The sequence below is a fragment of the Mesocricetus auratus genome, unplaced genomic scaffold (genome assembly GCF_017639785.1).
Source record: "Mesocricetus auratus isolate SY011 unplaced genomic scaffold, BCM_Maur_2.0 Super-Scaffold_100022, whole genome shotgun sequence".
Lineage (NCBI taxonomy): Eukaryota > Metazoa > Chordata > Mammalia > Rodentia > Cricetidae > Mesocricetus > Mesocricetus auratus.
Genome location: NW_024429203.1, coordinates 1,328,255 through 1,345,881, shown reverse-complemented (window position 1 = coordinate 1,345,881; position 17,627 = coordinate 1,328,255). Strand labels below are relative to the sequence as shown.

The window sequence follows — 17,627 nt, the reverse complement described above, 5'->3', positions numbered from 1 at the left end:
GGATAATGCCAGGTTTGTTGTTGTTTTGGGTTTTGTGGGGTTTTTCTGTTTTTGTTGTTTGTTTTTGCTTTTTCAAGACAGGGTTTCTCTGTGGCTTTGAAGGCTGTCCTGGAATTTACTCTGTAGACCAGGCTGGCCTTGAACTCAGAGACCCACCCGCCTCTGCCTCCCGAGTTCTGGGATTAAAGGTGTGTGCCACCACCACCCAGCACTTGGTTGGGTTTCTTTTCTTTTTGAATCAGGCTGGTCTCAAACTTGAGCTGTGTAGTAAGTAGAGCATGACTTTTAGCTTTTGGTACTGCGACATCAATTTTCCTTGTGCTGGAACTGCATGTATACATCACCACACCAAGTTTTTGGCTATGGTTTGACTCGTTTTTCCCTTTGAGACAGGATCTCTACGATTCTGACTTGGATGATGCTGAAGCTCTCCCGCCTCTACTTCCCAAGAGCTGAGGTTACAGGTGTGTGCCTCACCCACTCTTTAGGCGGTGATGCAGACAGAATAGATTTTCCTTCCTACCTTGCTTGACTCCCTGCTACAGCTCCGCCCTTCTCCTCAATGGCCAAGAGTCAGGGGAAGGGGGCGGCGCTCGATCCAACCAATAGGCTGAAGGGGGTTGGGAATGAGGCGGGACTTCCACCAGCCAATCAGTACTCGCGCCCTCCTTGCCGCTCTATGTCGCTCCGCCCTGAGCTCGCTGGTCCCAGAAGGCGCCGGGTTTCCCAAGATGGCGGCCGACGTGTCCGTTACTCACCGGCCGCCGCTCAGCCCGGAGGCGGAGGCCGAAGCGGAAACTCCCGAGACCGCCGATCGCCGAGCGCCTGAACAAGAGTTGCTGCCGCTCGATCCGGAAGAGATCCGGAAACGCCTGGAACATACTGAACGCCAGTTCCGTAACCGCCGCAAGATACTGATCCGAGGCCTCCCGGGGGACGTGACCAACCAGGTATGGGGGGGGGTGAGAGCGTGGCGGGAAATACCACGGTGCGCGTGCGCAGGGGTGAAGCCAGGCAGTACCAACGCTGCCGTGTGCGGGGGCTTTGCCCAGAGGCTTACCCTCTCCCTGATTCGGGTTAAGAACGAGGTGGAAAGGGCATGATCAGGAAGGGCAAAAACCCAACTTTGGTCTACGGACCAGCGTTGCTAGGGGCGACCACCGGGCTTGGGCGAGACCAAGTGGTTGAAGGGGCAGGTAGTTTGAGGGGGCGGGCATCTGTGGCCTCATTGGAGTGTGTGCGGGCTACAGTGAATGGATTGAAATAGAGATCCAGCTGGCCCGTGCATACTCGCAGGGTGCTTTCTCTTTCCTGTCATGGGGTGGCGGGAGCTCAGATCTGGAAGTTTCAGGATTAGGGTACGCCCTTTCTTATCAAGAATGAATCCACACCTTTAAGGGGTCGATACGGAAGTTGGAGCTGCATCCCTCCGAAGGCCTTCTAGAATTGATTTGGGAAAATGAAGTTTTCTCCCTTCGACATGAAGGGGCAGGGGGTGGGATGCAGGTGGAATTGTGTGTTTTGTGGCACTTCCCTATGGCTAATCTTGTCTGCCGGAAGTGCTCTTCTCTTGGGGACATGCATGGAGCAGGGCGTGCAATGCTCTTTGAACCCAAGAAAGTGGTATCTATGTTGCCCTGCCCAGTGGTGGTGGCATAGGCCCTTTCTGCCTGCTGCTAAGGACTTCTGCTCACTGGCTCACGATAGTACCTACTACTGTGTGGACACATGGCTACTGAAGCTCCAGAGGTGTGGCGAAGATGACATGGGGACAGCCTGCAGTAGACACACCTGTGTGCATAGTCTAGTACATATATGAAACCGCGCACCCTATCTTATTGGGCTCTTACACAGGTCATCAGGTGTGTGCAGGCCAGGCAACTTGCCCCGGAAGCCAGCCTTTGTTAACAGCAGCCCTGTCAACATGTGGGAGTTTGGAGTGGCCCTGGCCACCAACCACACAGTATATGGTCATTAAGTGTGTGGCACCCCTGGTCAGATACCCGGTAGCACGCATGTTCCCTGTTTGCCTGACAGTTTGTGTGATTCACCTCTTACTGCTTCAGTTTCCTGTGGACACAAGGCTAAATAATTAGCTGTAAAATTGGTGGGATCTTCCATCGGACAGGTTGGGCAACCTCCATGTAGGCATTGGGTTTGAGTTGTTCGTGTTTCCTAGCATGCAATCTACAGCCTTTCCCTGCACAGCCTTAGAAGATAGTGGTTACAGTAAAATGGCGATGTTCATTTATCTACTTACGTGGCGGGTCCACTTACAGGCAGGCCTGCCGAGTGACTCCTCGATTCTGATTGTGTCTCTGCAGGAGGTACACGATCTTCTGAGCGACTACGAACTCAAGTACTGTTTCGTGGACAAATACAAAGGGACAGGTTTGTGGGCCATGGGCAAGGATGACAATCCCCAACTGTGACAGGAGGGACCTGCCCCACATTTATTCTCCTGAACTGTGGGTCCTAGAGGTTGCTTGTCCTGGCTGTCCACTTTTTTTTTTTTTTTTGAGACAGGACCGTGTAGCCCTGGCTGGCCTCAAACTCAGTAGATCAGGTTAGCCTTGAAATCACAGAGATCGACCTTCCTGCCTTTGTTTCCTGAGTGCTGGGATCAGAGGTGTGCACCACCATGCCAGTTTATTTGTTGGTGGTGTTTGTGAGTGTGAGGATCAGGTACGGAGGTTAGAGCCCGACTCTCTAAAGTGGCTCCTTCAGCCTGCTGAGGCAGTCTCTCATTTCAGTCTTGCTGTGTACTCTGGGCAGTTCCTTGTCTAGATTTGGAAGGCTGGGATGACAGGTGCACATGAGAGTATCCACATACACTAGTGAGTCTGGGGTAGAACTCAGGTTGTTACGAATGGTAGAGGCTCCTTTACCCAGCCTTCTTATTTCCTTATTTCTGAGGTGTGGGCGTACTCTGTAGCCCAGGTTGTCCTGGAGTTTCTGATGTAGCCCCAGCTAACCTGAGCTTATAGCAATTTTAGCTTCTCCCACTGCTTTGTTTTGTTTTGTTTTGCTTTTTTTAAGGTTTAGTTATCTTTTAATGTGTATATATTTTGCCTGTGCACCATTTGCATGCCTCGTGCCCACAGAGGCTAGAAGGGGCACCAGGTTCTGTAGAAACAGAGTTATAGAAGGTTGTAAGGTGCAGGGACCCGAACCCAGGTTCTTGCAAGAGCAACAAGTGCTCCTAAGAGCCGAGTCATCTCTTCAGCCCATTTTTGGTTTTTGCCTTTTGGTTTTATTTAAGTTAGGTCGCATATAAACCAGACTAGAGTCAAACTTACTATATGAGTGAGAATGGCCTAGAACATCAAGATCTCCTGCCTCCGTTTCCAAAGTGCTGGGCATGGCATGTGTCCCTGTGCTGAGCTCCAGCACTGTTTTTACCTGTCTCTCATAACCCGGGCCCACTGGCCACACTACTGCCATTGCAGGCTGAGGCTGGCACATTTGTCCACACATGGAATGGTCAGCCCTGTACCCATGGGCTAAGATTTGACAGTGTTGGCTTCCTGGATGGGACCATCAGTGAATGTCAGTGTTTTCCAGTATTGTGCCAGGTGTGAAGAGAGTCTAGAACCTTCTCTGACAATGTAATGTGGAGAAGAATATGACCTTCTTAAGACCTACCCGGCAGGCCAGGTAGTGGTTAAGATACTGGGCCATGGAAGCAGGTGGACCACAGGCTGGAAACTGGGGCTGTGCTCCCTGTTTTTGTGTGCAAGTAGCAAGTGAGGATGAACACGAAGTGCTCAGCTGCTTAGAACGCAGCTGCCGAGGGCCGGGGAAATGGCTTGGCACTTGTCAGACAATCATGAGCACCAAAGTTGGACTCCAGTGCCTATGTAAATGCTGGGTGGGCTTGATGACCCAGTCATAATCAAATGTGTGGGAAAGCAGAGGTTTTCCTGAACAAGCTGGTTAGGTAGATGAGCCCGATCAGTAAGCCCAGACTTCAACTGAGAGACCAGCCTCTCTAGGTGTACACATGCCCATATGTAAACAAACATGTACACATGTAAGAAAAAGAATATAGTCACAGACATCAATGAGTCAGACAGCTAGCACCCAAGTAGCACCTACCTGGTAGAGCAGAGACTGACAATGAGAATTCATCTCTGACTTTGGAGGCACAGGGTCAGAAGCTCAGGCTCCTATGCAACATAAGTCATTTGAGGACAGCCTGAGGTGCCTGAGACCTTCAAAGAAACGAAGAGGCTGATGTGTAAGGTCAATGCAATATGGAATATAATATATTTATTTACCAGAATAAGAACTTACACACAAAAGGCTAGGGAGTCAGAAGCGTAGCAGGCTTCCAGAGGAAGAGAGGAGAAGAGGGATTCGTTTCTCTTATCTCCACCTGTCCTAAATTTCTTTATCCCCACCCTTAGAGCGGATAGCTTTGTGGGGCTCACCCCTGCAGAGAGGCAATGGGCACTGAGTGGAGATCAGGTAAAGGGGCAGGGCTCGAGCCGGACACCTGGTAGGATCCAGGAAGCCATGCTAATTGCTGTGAGGGGATCTGAAGAGAGCACAGGCTGGGCCACCTGAGGAGGATCTCTGAACAAGGTGTCCTGTGGTGATAGCATGGGTTGTGAGTTAGGAAGGAGACTAGCAGGGCAGAGAGTGACTCTGAAGACAAACTCTCTCTGATTATCTTGCAGCTTTTTAATTTGTGTTGTGTCTGCACGTGTGCGCGCACATGTGTCTGTCTTGGCATTCGTGCGGTTCTGAGGACGACTTGCAGGAGTCATTTCTCATATTCCACCTTGTCGCTGGGGATTAAATTTAGGTTATCAGGTTTGGTGGCAAGGCCTTCACATGCTGAGCCATCTGGTCCTCCGCCCCTTGGTATTGAGGGCTTGGTTTATGTGTGTGATGCTGAGCTTGAATTTGGGACCTCACACGTGCGAGGGAAGTGCTCTACTGCTGCGGTGCAGCCTTAGTCCTGACATTTCTTTTTTATTATTTGTATTTTGCGGTACTAAAGATGAGTACTCTTAATGCTGAACTGCATCCCCAGCCCTCAGTTTGTGGTGTTGAGACAGTGTCAGTAGCTCGAGGCAGCCTCAACTCACTGTGTTGCCAAGGATTGACTTGAATTTCTGTCCTGCTTCAGTCTTCCATGTGCTGAAGTCATGGGTGTGTTCTACCACCCCTGGTCTGTAGAGGGCCTCATGCATGCTAGGCAAGCACTGTACTAACTGAGCTGTGTTCCCAGTTCCAGTCCCATCCCTTGGTTTTTTAAGGTGGAATCTCACTAGATAGCCCAGGATGACTTTGAGCTGTCTCCAGTCTTGCAGATGCTGGTATCACAGACATGTGGTACCATTCCCCACCCACAGCCTGTCTCTTGGGCTACTGATCCGGGTCTGTTTATTCTGTACCAAAAATGGTAGATGTGAGGGTTAGTCTGTTCCCATTTGACAGATGAGAAAGTTGAGATGCCAGAACCTTTAAGAGCCTAGGGCTGGAGTGATGGTTCAGTGGTTAAGAACACTGACTGCAGCCGAGCGTTGGTGGCGCACGCCTCTAATCCCAGCACTCGGGAGGCAGAGGCAGGCGGATCTCTGAGTTCGAGGCCAATCTGGTCTACCAAGTGAGTTCCAGGACAGCCTCCAAAACAATACAGAGAAACCTTGTCTTGAAAAACCAAAAAAAAGAACACTGACTGCTCTTCCAGAGGACCCAGGTTTGGTGCCCAGCACCCACGGGGTAGTTCACAAGCATCTGTAACTCCATTCCAGGGGATCTGGCACCGTCTTCTGACTTTCACAGGTGCCAGGCACATAGGTGGTACACAAACTATACATGCAGGCAAGCATGCACATAAAATACAATTTTTAAAAAAGCTGGACAGTGGTGGCACACACCTTCAATCCCAGCACTCCCGGAGGCAGAGGCAGGTGGATCTCTGCGAGCTCTACAAAGAGAATTCTAGGACAGCTAGGGTTGTTACAGAGAAACCCTGTCTCAGGAGAGAGAAAAGAAGCTTGAGTTCTAGTGACCACATTAACTTTGGGGTTGTATGAGTGGCACACTGGGCAGAGCCTTGTGCACAGGAAATAACTGCTCAGGGTTGGCAGCTGCCTCAGGGATGCCAGGGAGAGGGACTGGTGGAAATGCAAGGCTCCAACTCCTTGTTTGCTTGGCCTGTGGCAGCCGGTGTTCCTGGTTAGAGGAACCAGGACAGGAGTCAGAAGTCCACTCTGACCGTAAGTCCTCTTGTACTCCGCAGCTTTTGTGACCCTGCTGAACGGGGAGCAGGCTGAAGCTGCCATCAACGCCTTCCACCAGAGCCGCCTTCGAGATCGGGAGCTGTCAGTTCAGTTGCAGCCTACCGATGCTCTGTTGTGTGTGGCCAACCTGCCACCCAGCCTGACACAGGCACAGTTTGAGGAGCTGGTGCGTCCCTTTGGCAGCCTGGAGCGCTGCTTCCTAGTATACAGTGAGCAAACAGGCCACTCTAAGGGCTATGGCTTTGCAGAGTACATGAAGAAAGACTCCGCTGCCAGGGCCAAGTCCGATTTGTTGGGCAAGCCACTGGGCCCACGCACATTGTATGTGCACTGGACAGATGCCGGGCAGCTGACTCCTGCCTTGTTGCACTCCCGGTGCCTCTGTGTGGACCACCTGCCACCAGGCTTCAGCGATGTGGATGCTCTGCGCCAGGCACTGTCAGCCGTCTATACCCCCACCTTCTGTCAGGTAGGTCCTGGACCCTTTGATAAAGCAGCCGTCACACAGTTTTGAATGGGGCTCTTGGGAGAGGTTCTGGGGTGTGGTGGTTGAGGGCCCAGATGTTCCAAAGGCCTGAATGCAAATCCTCAGCTCATTTGTTATAAATAATATATGGGAGTCCAGCTCATTCCCTCATCGTTCACTCACTCATTACTTACGCCATGCAGCCCAGGCTAGACTAAAAACACCATCCTCTTTCCTAGGCCTCATGATTGCCAGAATTACTGGTAGGGTGGCACTCTGCCTTGCTCATGTTGTTTGTTCTGTTTTGTTTTTTGAGATAGAATCTTGTGTAGCCCATACTGAGCCTGAACTTGGCATGTAGCTGAGGGTGAGCTTGAATCCCAGATCTCCTGGCTCTCCTTCTCAAGTAGGGCATGCTTCACCATGCTAAATTTATGTGGTGTAGGGGTTGGAATTCCCTAGGGCTTCCTGCATTCTAGACAAGTACTCTGCCTGCTCAGCCCCAGCCCCAGTCCTCATCAAAGGCTTCTTGAGCCTCAGAGAGATCCCGGCACCAAGCCAGGGCTTGGATGGATTCCATCCTTCTATACCCTTGGCAAGTCCCTCTGTCTGCGCCTTGTCCTCGCTCATGTCTCCCCGCCCTTTTTCTGGACAGGGTCTCATTTTGTAGCCATGGCTAGCCTGGAACTTAGATGTCTGCCTGCCTCTGCCTCCCGAGTGCTGGGATTAAAGACATGTACCATAGTACTTAGCCTATTGAGGCTGAGTATTAAAAGGGTTTCTGTTACAACTCCTATAAAAGAAAACATTTAATTAAGGTAGTGGCTTACAGTTTCAGAAGTTTTAGTCCATTATCGTCATAATGAGACATGCTGGCTATAGTCTTGACCAGAAGGCAACAGGAAGTGAACTGTGACACCGGGAGTAGCTTGAGCATAGGAGACCTCAGAGTGACACGCTTTTTCCAACAAGGCCACACCTCCTAATAGTGCCACTCCCTTTGGGGGCCATTTTCCTTCTAACCACCACAGTGTCTTAAAAAACAAACAAACCCAGCAAACTATTATACACTCATTTGTATGTCTCTGTTTATGTGTGCATACAAGTGTGCATACTACAGTGCCTGTACAGTGTTCAGAGAACAGCTTACAGGCCTCATTTCTCCTTCAATCATGTGGGTACTGGGGATCAAACTCAGTTTGTGAGGCTTAACAGCAAGCGCCTTTGCCTACTGAGCCATCTCCCTTATTCTTTTTTTTTCCTTTGAGGCAGGGTTTCTCTGTATTGTTCTGGAGGCTGTCCTGGAACTCGCTCTGTAGACCAGGCTGGCCTCAAGCTCTGCTGTAGAACAGTTGTCTGGCCTGTGCAAGGGTCTGAACTCAATTCCAGCTCGGTAGTAAGACAAGCCTGATGACGTGAGTTTGATTCCTGGACTCTACACAGTAGAAAGAGAACCAATTCCCTCAGATTGCCACTGATCTCCGTGACAAACATGAACTCACACACATGAAATAAATAAAATATTTATTTTTTTCAGGTAATAAAGCATTGGGCATAATGATACACAACTTCTTTTTTTCTCTTCCTTCCTTTCTTCCTTCCTTCCTTCCTTCCTTCCTTCCTTCCTTCCTTCCTCTCTTCCTTTAAAAAAAAAAAAAAACAGGGTCTCTCTACATATGCCTGAATGTCCAGGAACTCACACTGTAGAACAGGCTGACCCTGAACTCATAGAGATCCACCTGACTCTGCCTCCTGAGTGCTGGAATTAAAGGTGTGTGCCACCAAGCCAGATTGTGGTACATGCCTTTAAATCCTAGCACTGCATAAGTAGAGACAGAAAGATCTCTGTGAGTTCAAGGTCAGCTTGGGCTACATAGTGAGAACCCTGACTTTAAAAAAAGTAAGAAAACTGGGTGAGGACTCCATCTGCCTGAGCTTACAGGCAGGGGAGTTGCTGTGGAAATAAACGTAGTAATAGTCTTCCTGGGCTGAGGGTACAGCTTGGGGACATGTCCCATGTTTATTGTGCCTGATTTTACACTTAGATCTCTCATTGCTTTCCCCGCCGGTGCTGGGAACTAAACCTGGGTCCTATTGACTGGCACTTGCCTGCCATATGTTTGTCTTCAAGTCAGGGTTTCACTGTGTAGCAGCCTTAACTGTCTTAGAACTAGCATTGTAGCCCAGGCTGACCTCAAACTCAGATCCGCCTGCCTCAGCCTCCTTTGTGCTGGGATTAAAGGTGTGCACCAGTGCCTGCCTTTTTGGCTGAGCAAGGCTGATAGTTTACTTCTTTTTATTTTCAGTTTACTTCTTTTTTTTTCCTTTAACTTTTTTCAAGATTTATTTATTATATGTATATTGTACTGCCTTCATGTACACCTGCAGGCCAGAAGGCATGACATCTTATTACAGATGGTTGTGAGCCACTATGTGTTCCTGGGAATTGAACTCAGGACCTCTGGGAGAGCAGGCAGGCAGTGCTCTTAACCTCTGAGCCATTTCTAGCCTGATATTTTATTTCTGAGACAAGTTATCATGACATAGCCAAGGCTATTTTGGAATTTGCTATGTAGTCCATGCCAGCTTTGAACTCTTGACCTTCTTGTTTCTGTCTTGACAGTGCTGTGATACAGGGGTATGCCAACGTACCTAGCCTTTATCTTGCCATACTTTTTTCCTCCCTTATTCCTTTGCTCTTTCTTCTGAGACAGTGTCTTTCAAAATAGTGTCTCACTGTGTAAAACCTAGCACTAAAGGTGGAGACAGGAAGATTCCTTCCTATTTTCCAGCTTAGCCCAGAAAATGTGAATCCCAGGTTCAGTTCAGGAGGGAGCCTGTCTCAAAGGAATGGAGAACTGAATGGGGAACAATTGTCCTTCTCTGTACATGAGTCTCTCCCTCTCCCTCTCCCTCTCCCTCTCCCTCCCTCCCTCCCTCCCTCCCTCCCTCCCTCCCTCCCTCCCTCCCTCCGTCCCTCTCTCTCTCTCTCTCTCTCTCTCTCTCTCTCTCTCTCTCTCTCTCTCACACACACACACACACACACACACAGCATGTGCCTTTAATCCAACACCCAGAAGGCAGAGACAGGCAGGTACCTCTGAGTTCAAGGTCATGCTGGTTTATGAGTTCCAGGCTAGCCAGAGCAATACAGTGAGATCCTGTCTAATAAAAATTTTAAAATACAATAATACGGTATGGGCAGCATTGGGGGGCAGCCAGTCTAGCTGCCATCCAGTCTCATTGCTAGAATACACCCAAGTGTGAGCTTCTATATGAGGGATTTGGACCCAACAAACCACTGGGCTCTTTCGAGGAAGCTCTACCTGGGACTAGTACCTCTGTACTGGTACCATGACCCCCACATTCACCTGGCAATAGCCTTGAATAGCCAGCCTGTGGGCCCTGGCTACTTAGCAGGCCTGAGTGCCTCCTCCCAAATCAATACCCTGCCCCAGTATCTACAGCCGAGGTATGTATTCAGGGCAAGCTCTGCAACCATCCCTTACCTCCTGGTGTCCTGTCAGAATTGGTTCTCAGTATGTGGACACAAATACCAGCACAGTGGCTTGAGTTGAGATGGTTCCTATTTCTGCCCTCTGGCTAGCCATGTGGCCTTGGGCACACTGACTTTCTAGGGCCTCCTGTAGCCACTGCACAGATTTAGTGACCAGATAATGAGCACAAGGCTGAGAACAGTGAGTAGCAAGTAGTCACCCTCTCCAGGGGCTCACTGTCAATTGTTGGGGTCAGTGTCTGGTCTTTGTGGTTACTTGCCTGATGCTCATAAGTGCGTCTCCCACAGCTGGCATGTGGCCAGGACGGGCAGCTGAAGGGCTTTGCGGTACTGGAGTACGAGACAGCAGAGATGGCAGAGGCTGCACAACAGCGGGCAGATGGCCTGGCCCTGGGTGGCTGTCACCTACGTGTGTCCTTCTGTGCTCCGGGTCCCCCTGGCCGCAGCATGCTGGCAGCACTCATTGCTGCCCAGGCCACGGTGAGTAGGGGTACCCTCTGGACGCCAGTGTCTCCTCTTCATGGCCTCTGCTCTGAGCCTTCCTCTGGTTCTCTCCTCAGGCTCTCAATCGAGGCAAGGGGCTCCTGCCTGAGCCAAACATCCTGCAGCTGTTGAACAACCTGGGCCCATCTGCCTCCCTCCAGCTGCTCCTCAACCCTCTGCTGCATGGAGGTACCAGCGGCAAGCAGGGTAAGATGGGCCACACATGATTGTAGGGGTATCTTTCAGGGGCCACTCTACTGTGTTGGTAGCTGTGGCATAAGGATGGAGTTCCCTAAAGAGAGCAGAACTTGCAGCAGGAAAAGTCCCCCGTTACCTGTGTGTACTCTTCAGGACCATCCATCACTTCTGAGAACGGGTTGTGCTGGGTGGTGGGTTATCCATCACAGAGCATCCGTGTCTCGTTGCAGGCCTCTTGGGTGCACCCCCTGCCATGCCACTGCTTAGCGGACCTGCCCTGTCCACTGCACTGCTGCAGTTAGCCCTGCAGAGCCAGAGCCAGAGCCAGAAGGTAACAGCCTCACAATGGGGACCACCCCCCAGCCGCCTTCTCTAGCCCATCCCTTGTGTCAGAGGTTAGATCCCTTTGCTCTGGAGATAAGTGTGCTCCGGTGGCCAGGGCATCTGTATCTATTCCCAAGGTATTGTGGCTAATAAAGCCCGAGCTTGTGAAGTTGGAGTGTAGTTACCCTTGGTCAGCATTGTTGGTGATGATCAAGGGCTGGGTACTAAGGACTGTCATTGTGTATGTGTGACAGTGGTGGAACGTGTGACAGCCCTGGTATGGTGTTTCCCATGTAATCCCCATTGCATAGGACAGGGCCTGGCTTTCAGGAACTCGTAGGCCCTATGAGTAGGTGATAGATAGGGGTCACAGGTGCTGGGGGGCTGTGTGTGTGTGTGTGTGTGTGTGTGTGTGTGTGTGTGTGTGTGTGTGTGTGTGTGTGTGTGTGTGTGTGCATGCGTGCGTGCAGGACTGTGGTTACCCATGACTGCTGCCTAGACCACATTGTTCCCGCCTCTAGCTGACTGTACTCTGTTCTAGAAGCCTGGGATCCTGGGAGACTCACCTCTGGGTACCCTCCAGGCCGGGGCCCAACCTGCCAACTCCCTCCTTGGGGAGCTGTCTGCAGGTAAAGTTGCCACCCCATCTTTCTAACCTTTCTAGTGATACTGTCCTACCACTGCCCTTCCCCAGTGGATTCTGTGTAGCCTTGGGCAGGTCACCTAACTTATCTGGGTCATTCTCTTGTTGCGTTGGTGCTCACCTCACAGGACAGCTGGGAGTGTCTTAGAATGCTGATGCCCAAAGAGACCTTGAGTCACTAACTGCCTCTAGGGTACAGGGTTGTTGTCCCTTGTCCCAGGGCCATGGGCCCTTAGCTGACACCTTCCTTCTCTCTTTAGGGGGGGGCCTGGCCCCGGAACTGCCGCCCCGCCGAGGGAAGCCACAACCCTTACTACCACCACTGCTGGGCCCTTCTGGGGGTGACCGGGAGCCCATGGGTCTGGGTCCCCCAGGATCCCAGCTCACTCCACCCCCAGCCCCTGTGGGGCTCCGAGGCTCCAGTCTTAGAGGTCTCCCGAAGGACAGTGGGCCCCTGCCAACACCCCCTGGGGTAAGGTGCAACCCTGTTTCCAGCTTCCCCTCCCATTGAAGTTCCCTCTATCCAGGGCCCTAGCAAAAACAACCTTCCTGTTCCAGGTCTCACTGTTGGGGGAGCCCCCAAAGGACTATCGCATCCCCCTAAACCCCTACCTGAATCTGCACAGCCTGCTTCCATCCAGCAACCTGGCAGGCAAGGAGACCCGGGGCTGGGGAGGCTCTGGGAGAGGCCGCCGCCAGGCTGAGCCGCCTTTGCCCAGCCCTGCAGTTCCTGGTGGAGGTGGTGGTAGCAGCAGTGGCAGCAAAGCCTTCCAAATGAAGTCCCGCCTGCTCAGCCCCATTGCCAGCAACCGCCTGCCCCCTGAGCCAGGGCCGCCTGACAGCTATGGCTTTGATTACCCCTCGGTGAGTACTGGACTGCCCTGTATTCTGCCTGTCTTAAGGTCGCCCTTGGCATCTGAAGAGCTGGTCCATCTACAGCCCATGCAGCCTGAGGTTCCCTGGTCCGAACATCCCAAGTGTGAAATGTCGCTGGGGAGATAGTTCAGTTACAGGCATGAGGACCTGAGTCTCAGTCGCAGTGTCCACACAGAGAGCCAGGAGGACTAGCATGCTTGTAAGCCCCGTTCTGAAGAGGCAGGGATAGGCAGGGGGCTAGTCCAGTAGGTAAATTCCAGGCCACTCTCAACTGGCTCACGAGGCAGGAAGACTGCTCTGAGTTCAGGGACAGCCTGGTCTACATAGAAAATCCCAGGTGAAATTCTAGTTTCCAAAAGGTGGACGGGCTAGGCCGATCAATGGCTCAGTAGTGAAGTCTGTAAGGACCGGAGTTTGAATCCTCAGAACCAGTATAAATGCTGGGCAGGTGTAGGCGTTTACCTGTAATCCATGAGTCTGTGGTGGAAAGGGCATTTCTGCAGGGAGCTGACTAGCCAGATGAATGGAATTGGCAAGCTCTGGCTACTAGTGAGAAGCCTTACTTCAGTGAACAAAGTAGAGAAAGACCCCAGTCATCCTCTGTCCTCCATACATACGGTGTGCAAACACATGAACAAAACTAGAAGATAAGTGATGGCTTCTGAGGAACAGCACCCAAGGTCATCCTCTGGCGTGCACACGTGCGCAGGTGGGACAGTCCACATCTGACCTTGTGTGGAGGGTCACAGGACAAAGCAGGCGTATACTGTCTGCTGGGTTCTGTGCCAAGCCTGGGAGGTGGAGGCAGAATGATCAGGAGTTCAAAGCTGGCCCAGTTACACGATGCCCTCAATGTCAGGAAATTAAAATAAAGGTATGGCTTGGTAGTGGTGGCACATGCCTTTAATCCCATGGCTCAGGAGGCAGAGTGCAGCCTGGTCTACAGAGTGAGTTCCAGGACAGCCAGGGCTACACAGAGAAACCCTGTCTCAGGAAAAGTAAACAGTAAAGGGCTGGTGAGACCCCAGCTGTCCAGCCTGCTTATCTCGAAGCCTGAAGACCTTCTGTTCCTGTCTCACGTGGTAGACGGGAGAACCTATTTCCAAAAGTTGTCTTCTCACCTACACATGGGTACACATAAAAAAGTGTAATTAGGGGCTGGGCGTTGGTGGTGCACGCCTTTAGTCCCAGCACTTGGGAGGCAGAGGCAGGCGGATCTCTGTGAGTTCGAGACCAGCCTGGTCTACAAGAGCTAGTTCCAGGACAGCCTCCAAAGCCACAGAGAAACCCTGTCTTGAAAAACCAAAAAAAAAAAAAAAAAGTGTAATTAAACTTTTTTATCAGGAGGTGGTGGCACACACCTTTAATCTCAGGACTCAGAAGGCAGAGACAGGTGAATCTCTGTGACTTTGAGGCCAGTCTAATCTACAGAGTGAGTTCTAGGACAGCCAGGGTTACACAGAGAAATACTGTCTCAAAAATCAAAAAAATAAATTTTTTAAAACAGTGTTAAATGTGTGTGAATTGTACCTGAGACACTGGTGAATTTCTTACTGGACTTAGGGATGCCCTCCCCTCCCAATGTCTCTTATGTGGCATTCCCAAATCCAAGGCACACTCCTGGTTCCAGGGACTTATGTCAAAGGCACCTCAACCACGTGTACTTTCTCTGGTATCATGTAGACAGTCAGGAGTTTGTGGCTGACACATTCCTTTTTCTTAAATCTCCTGTCCATGTCTGTCTCTTTTACTTGGTTTTGGATTTTTTTTTTTTTTTTTTTTGAGACAAGACCTCATGTAGCCCAGGCTGAGATACTTCTGAATGTCTTATTCTCTTATCTCTACCACCAGTGCTGGGATCCCAGGCATTCACTATCACATCCACTTTATATATATTGAGGAAGGAAGCCAGCCTAAGTCCCAAGGCACGCTTTCTCCCTAGAGGAAGACCTTAGCATCTTATCTGTCTGTCTTTCCCATTTTGAGCACATAACATAGTCATTTCACAGCATCCATTCCAGGAGCCCAGGCACACCTGCCCCTGGGACAGGACACTCCTCTGCTTTGGCTTCAGCTGTACTATCCCCCCACAGGCCCAAGTGTGGGTCACAAATCCCTAGTGTTAAATTGTGTGGAACTGACCCAGGGTAAGGTTAGCAAACACCTCACACCTGCCCCCCCCCATGCTTTGCTCCTTTAATTTTAGGATGTGGGACCTCGACGGCTCTTCTCCCACCCTCGGGAGCCAGCCCTAGGGCCTCATGGACCCAACCGACACAAGGTAAGAGCCAAGACACCGTGTTCTGCAGCCTAAATACGGCACTGTTGTGCACTAGAGTGGACGTGGCCGTCAGCCCTGGTTGTGTAACAAGAAACGCCACTCCTTTGTCACTGCTCTCCACAAACTCTTTTCTTTGTGTTTGAGTCAGGGCTTCTATGTGGCCCTGGCTGTCCTGGAGCTCACTCTGCAGACCAGGTGTCCTCAGACTCCCAGAGATCACCTGCCTCTGCCTCCCCAGTGCTGGGATTAAAGGCCACTGTCACCTGGTCTCTACAAATTTTTGAGGCAATCTTGCTGTGTTGCCCAATTCAAATTTCTAGGCTCAAGCATTTCTTTCCTCCCTGGGGGCAGTGGGTGGTTCCTGGGAGCTTGCTGGGGACTCACCCCTTGGCCACATAGTAGCCAGTGGTCTGTTGAAGTGAGGTCACTGGGCTTAGGGTGAGCCATGCAGCTCATCCTTCTGTGGTCCATCCTGAGCTTGTTAAAGTGGCTGTGGGCCTTACAGGTTCCCAGAAGAGCAACGTGACCAAGCACAGTCATGGTGTGTGTGTGTGGGGGGGGGTCTTCTACCATTTTCTTCCTCACTGGGCTGGACTTTTCTCTGCAGATGTCCCCCCCACCTAACAGCTTCAGTGAGCCTCGGAGTGGTGGAGGCAGTGGGGGACCCCTCTCTCATTTTTATTCCGGTTCACCCACCTCTTACTTCACCAGTGGCCTACAGGCTGGCCTCAAGCAGAGCCACCTCAACAAGGTGAGGAGCCTGCCCCACCAAAAGGGCTGGGCCCTGTGTATCCATGCCTGTCTCTAGGGCTTTGTCCTCCAAGGGCCTCAGATATGGCTCCATTGGTGGCGGGGCTGGATTTTGCTCATGCTGCAGTGGCAATGGCCCACTTGATTCCCTGCTATGTGTGTGGAGCCTAACACTTGCACGCCCCTCATCCCAAGCTCTCCTAAGATGTGGGAGGTCTTATCCCCAGAGGATAGAGGAAAAACAGTTCCATTACCACCAGGCCTTGTGTTCTGGGTGGCTCAAGTGGACTCAAGATTTCTTCCAGAGGGTGATGCCCCACCTCTTTGATTTCCCCAGGCTGTTGGTTCCTCCCCGATGGGCTCCAGTGAAGGGCTCCTGGGCATTGGCCCTGGGCCTAATGGTCACAGCCACCTGCTAAAGGTACGGGCAGGGAGAGGGGAGGCACAGGGCTGGGGAGCCCTGGCCCCTAGGAGGCCCCTGACCCAGCCTCCCCTGCCGTCTGTCTCCAGACCCCACTGGGCGGCCAGAAACGCAGTTTTTCCCACCTGCTCCCCTCACCTGAGCCCAGTCCAGAGGGCAGCTACGTGGGCCAGCACTCCCAGGGCCTCGGTGGCCACTACGCGGACTCCTACCTGAAGCGGAAGAGGATTTTCTAAGGCGTCAGCGCCAGAGATGCTCCAAGGGCCTGCACCAAATTGCTTTTGGGTTTTTTCTGGTGTTTGTGTTTTTGTGGGATTTTATTTTTATTTTTTTTTAAATATCCTTTCTTTGGGTAATAGAGAAATCTCTGGAAAAGACTTTGATGACCAACCAGCCGGAGCTCAAGGAATGTGGGGTTGTCTGAGGGCCGCACCTGTGGGCCTGCTCCTGGAGCCAGAACCCTGCAGCCTTAAGAGAGAGGGGCCCGGCCTGCTCTCTTTCCCTCCCCAACTCCTAGCCTCCTGTGCCCAGCTCTCCAGGCCTCCTCGCCTGCCTCATCACTCCTGTGTTCTGGCCTTTTGAGTGCCTTTGGAGGTGTCCCTGACCTGTGAGGATCGGGGACAGTCCCCTTTTTTAAACTTAGACAATTGACTTTGATTTCCTTTTCTAATTTTTATTTTTTAAAACAACCAGGATGATTACCACATCCATCCCCACACCCACCCCCACCCCAGAAAAGCCCCAACTTTGACTCCTTCAGGGTCTGGCCTACTTGGGCCTCCATTCCACACTTCGGTTCCCAACAGCTCAGCCTTTTCCCAATCATCTGCTGCAGGCATAGCTGTCTCATGCTCCCTCCCTGCCATCGTCTCCTTGCCTTCTGATGCCTTAAAGTTGGGCCACAGGTCCTATAGGTCAGAGCTTCTCAGATGCCGAGCTCAGGAAGCTCGACTCAGGACCAAAGAGCTCTGACCTAGAGATCATCCTTTCTCCAGGGTGTCTACCCTGTGGACAGAAGGCCAAAGCCTTGGTCTTGACAAACCACCCCTTAGCCCAAAGCCTGGGTACAGAAGCCAGTGTTTTCTGCTGGCTTCAATAGACCCTGCTGCTGTCTGTGAAAGCTGACCATTGTACCCAGGTCACTGGGCCTGTAACCATGTCCCTCAGAAACCAGATCACCACCACCATCCCTAGGCCAGACCACTGGAGCTGGCCTCCTCTGCCCACACAGACAAGCTCCACAGCCTGCCTGCTTGAGGGGCTGGGACTCTTGCCCCTGGCCAGCTGAGCCACCAGCCTCCCTCCCCAAACCTACTCCTTGGGGGTGTCCCCTCCCCCTTTCTTCCCACACAGACCTTTGCTGAATTAAAGTTTGTAAGTAAACGGTTTTAAAAAAGAATGTATCAGAGTT

At 51.6% G+C, this 17,627-nt stretch overlaps 1 protein-coding gene across 1 annotated transcript; it reads left to right on the top strand.

The window, feature by feature from the left end:
• Positions 1-699: 699 nt before the first annotated feature.
• Positions 700-17,615, top strand: Raver1 (ribonucleoprotein, PTB binding 1). Its single transcript, XM_005078560.4, has 13 exons — positions 700-950; positions 2,325-2,391; positions 6,257-6,726; positions 10,529-10,720; positions 10,801-10,930; positions 11,152-11,252; positions 11,787-11,874; positions 12,149-12,360; positions 12,447-12,752; positions 14,971-15,045; positions 15,653-15,796; positions 16,133-16,216; positions 16,306-17,615. Exons 1-13 carry the CDS (start codon positions 732-734, stop codon positions 16,450-16,452), a joined length of 2,235 nt encoding a protein of 744 aa, XP_005078617.3. The 5' UTR covers positions 700-731; the 3' UTR covers positions 16,453-17,615.
• The last annotated feature ends 12 nt before the right edge of the window (positions 17,616-17,627 follow it).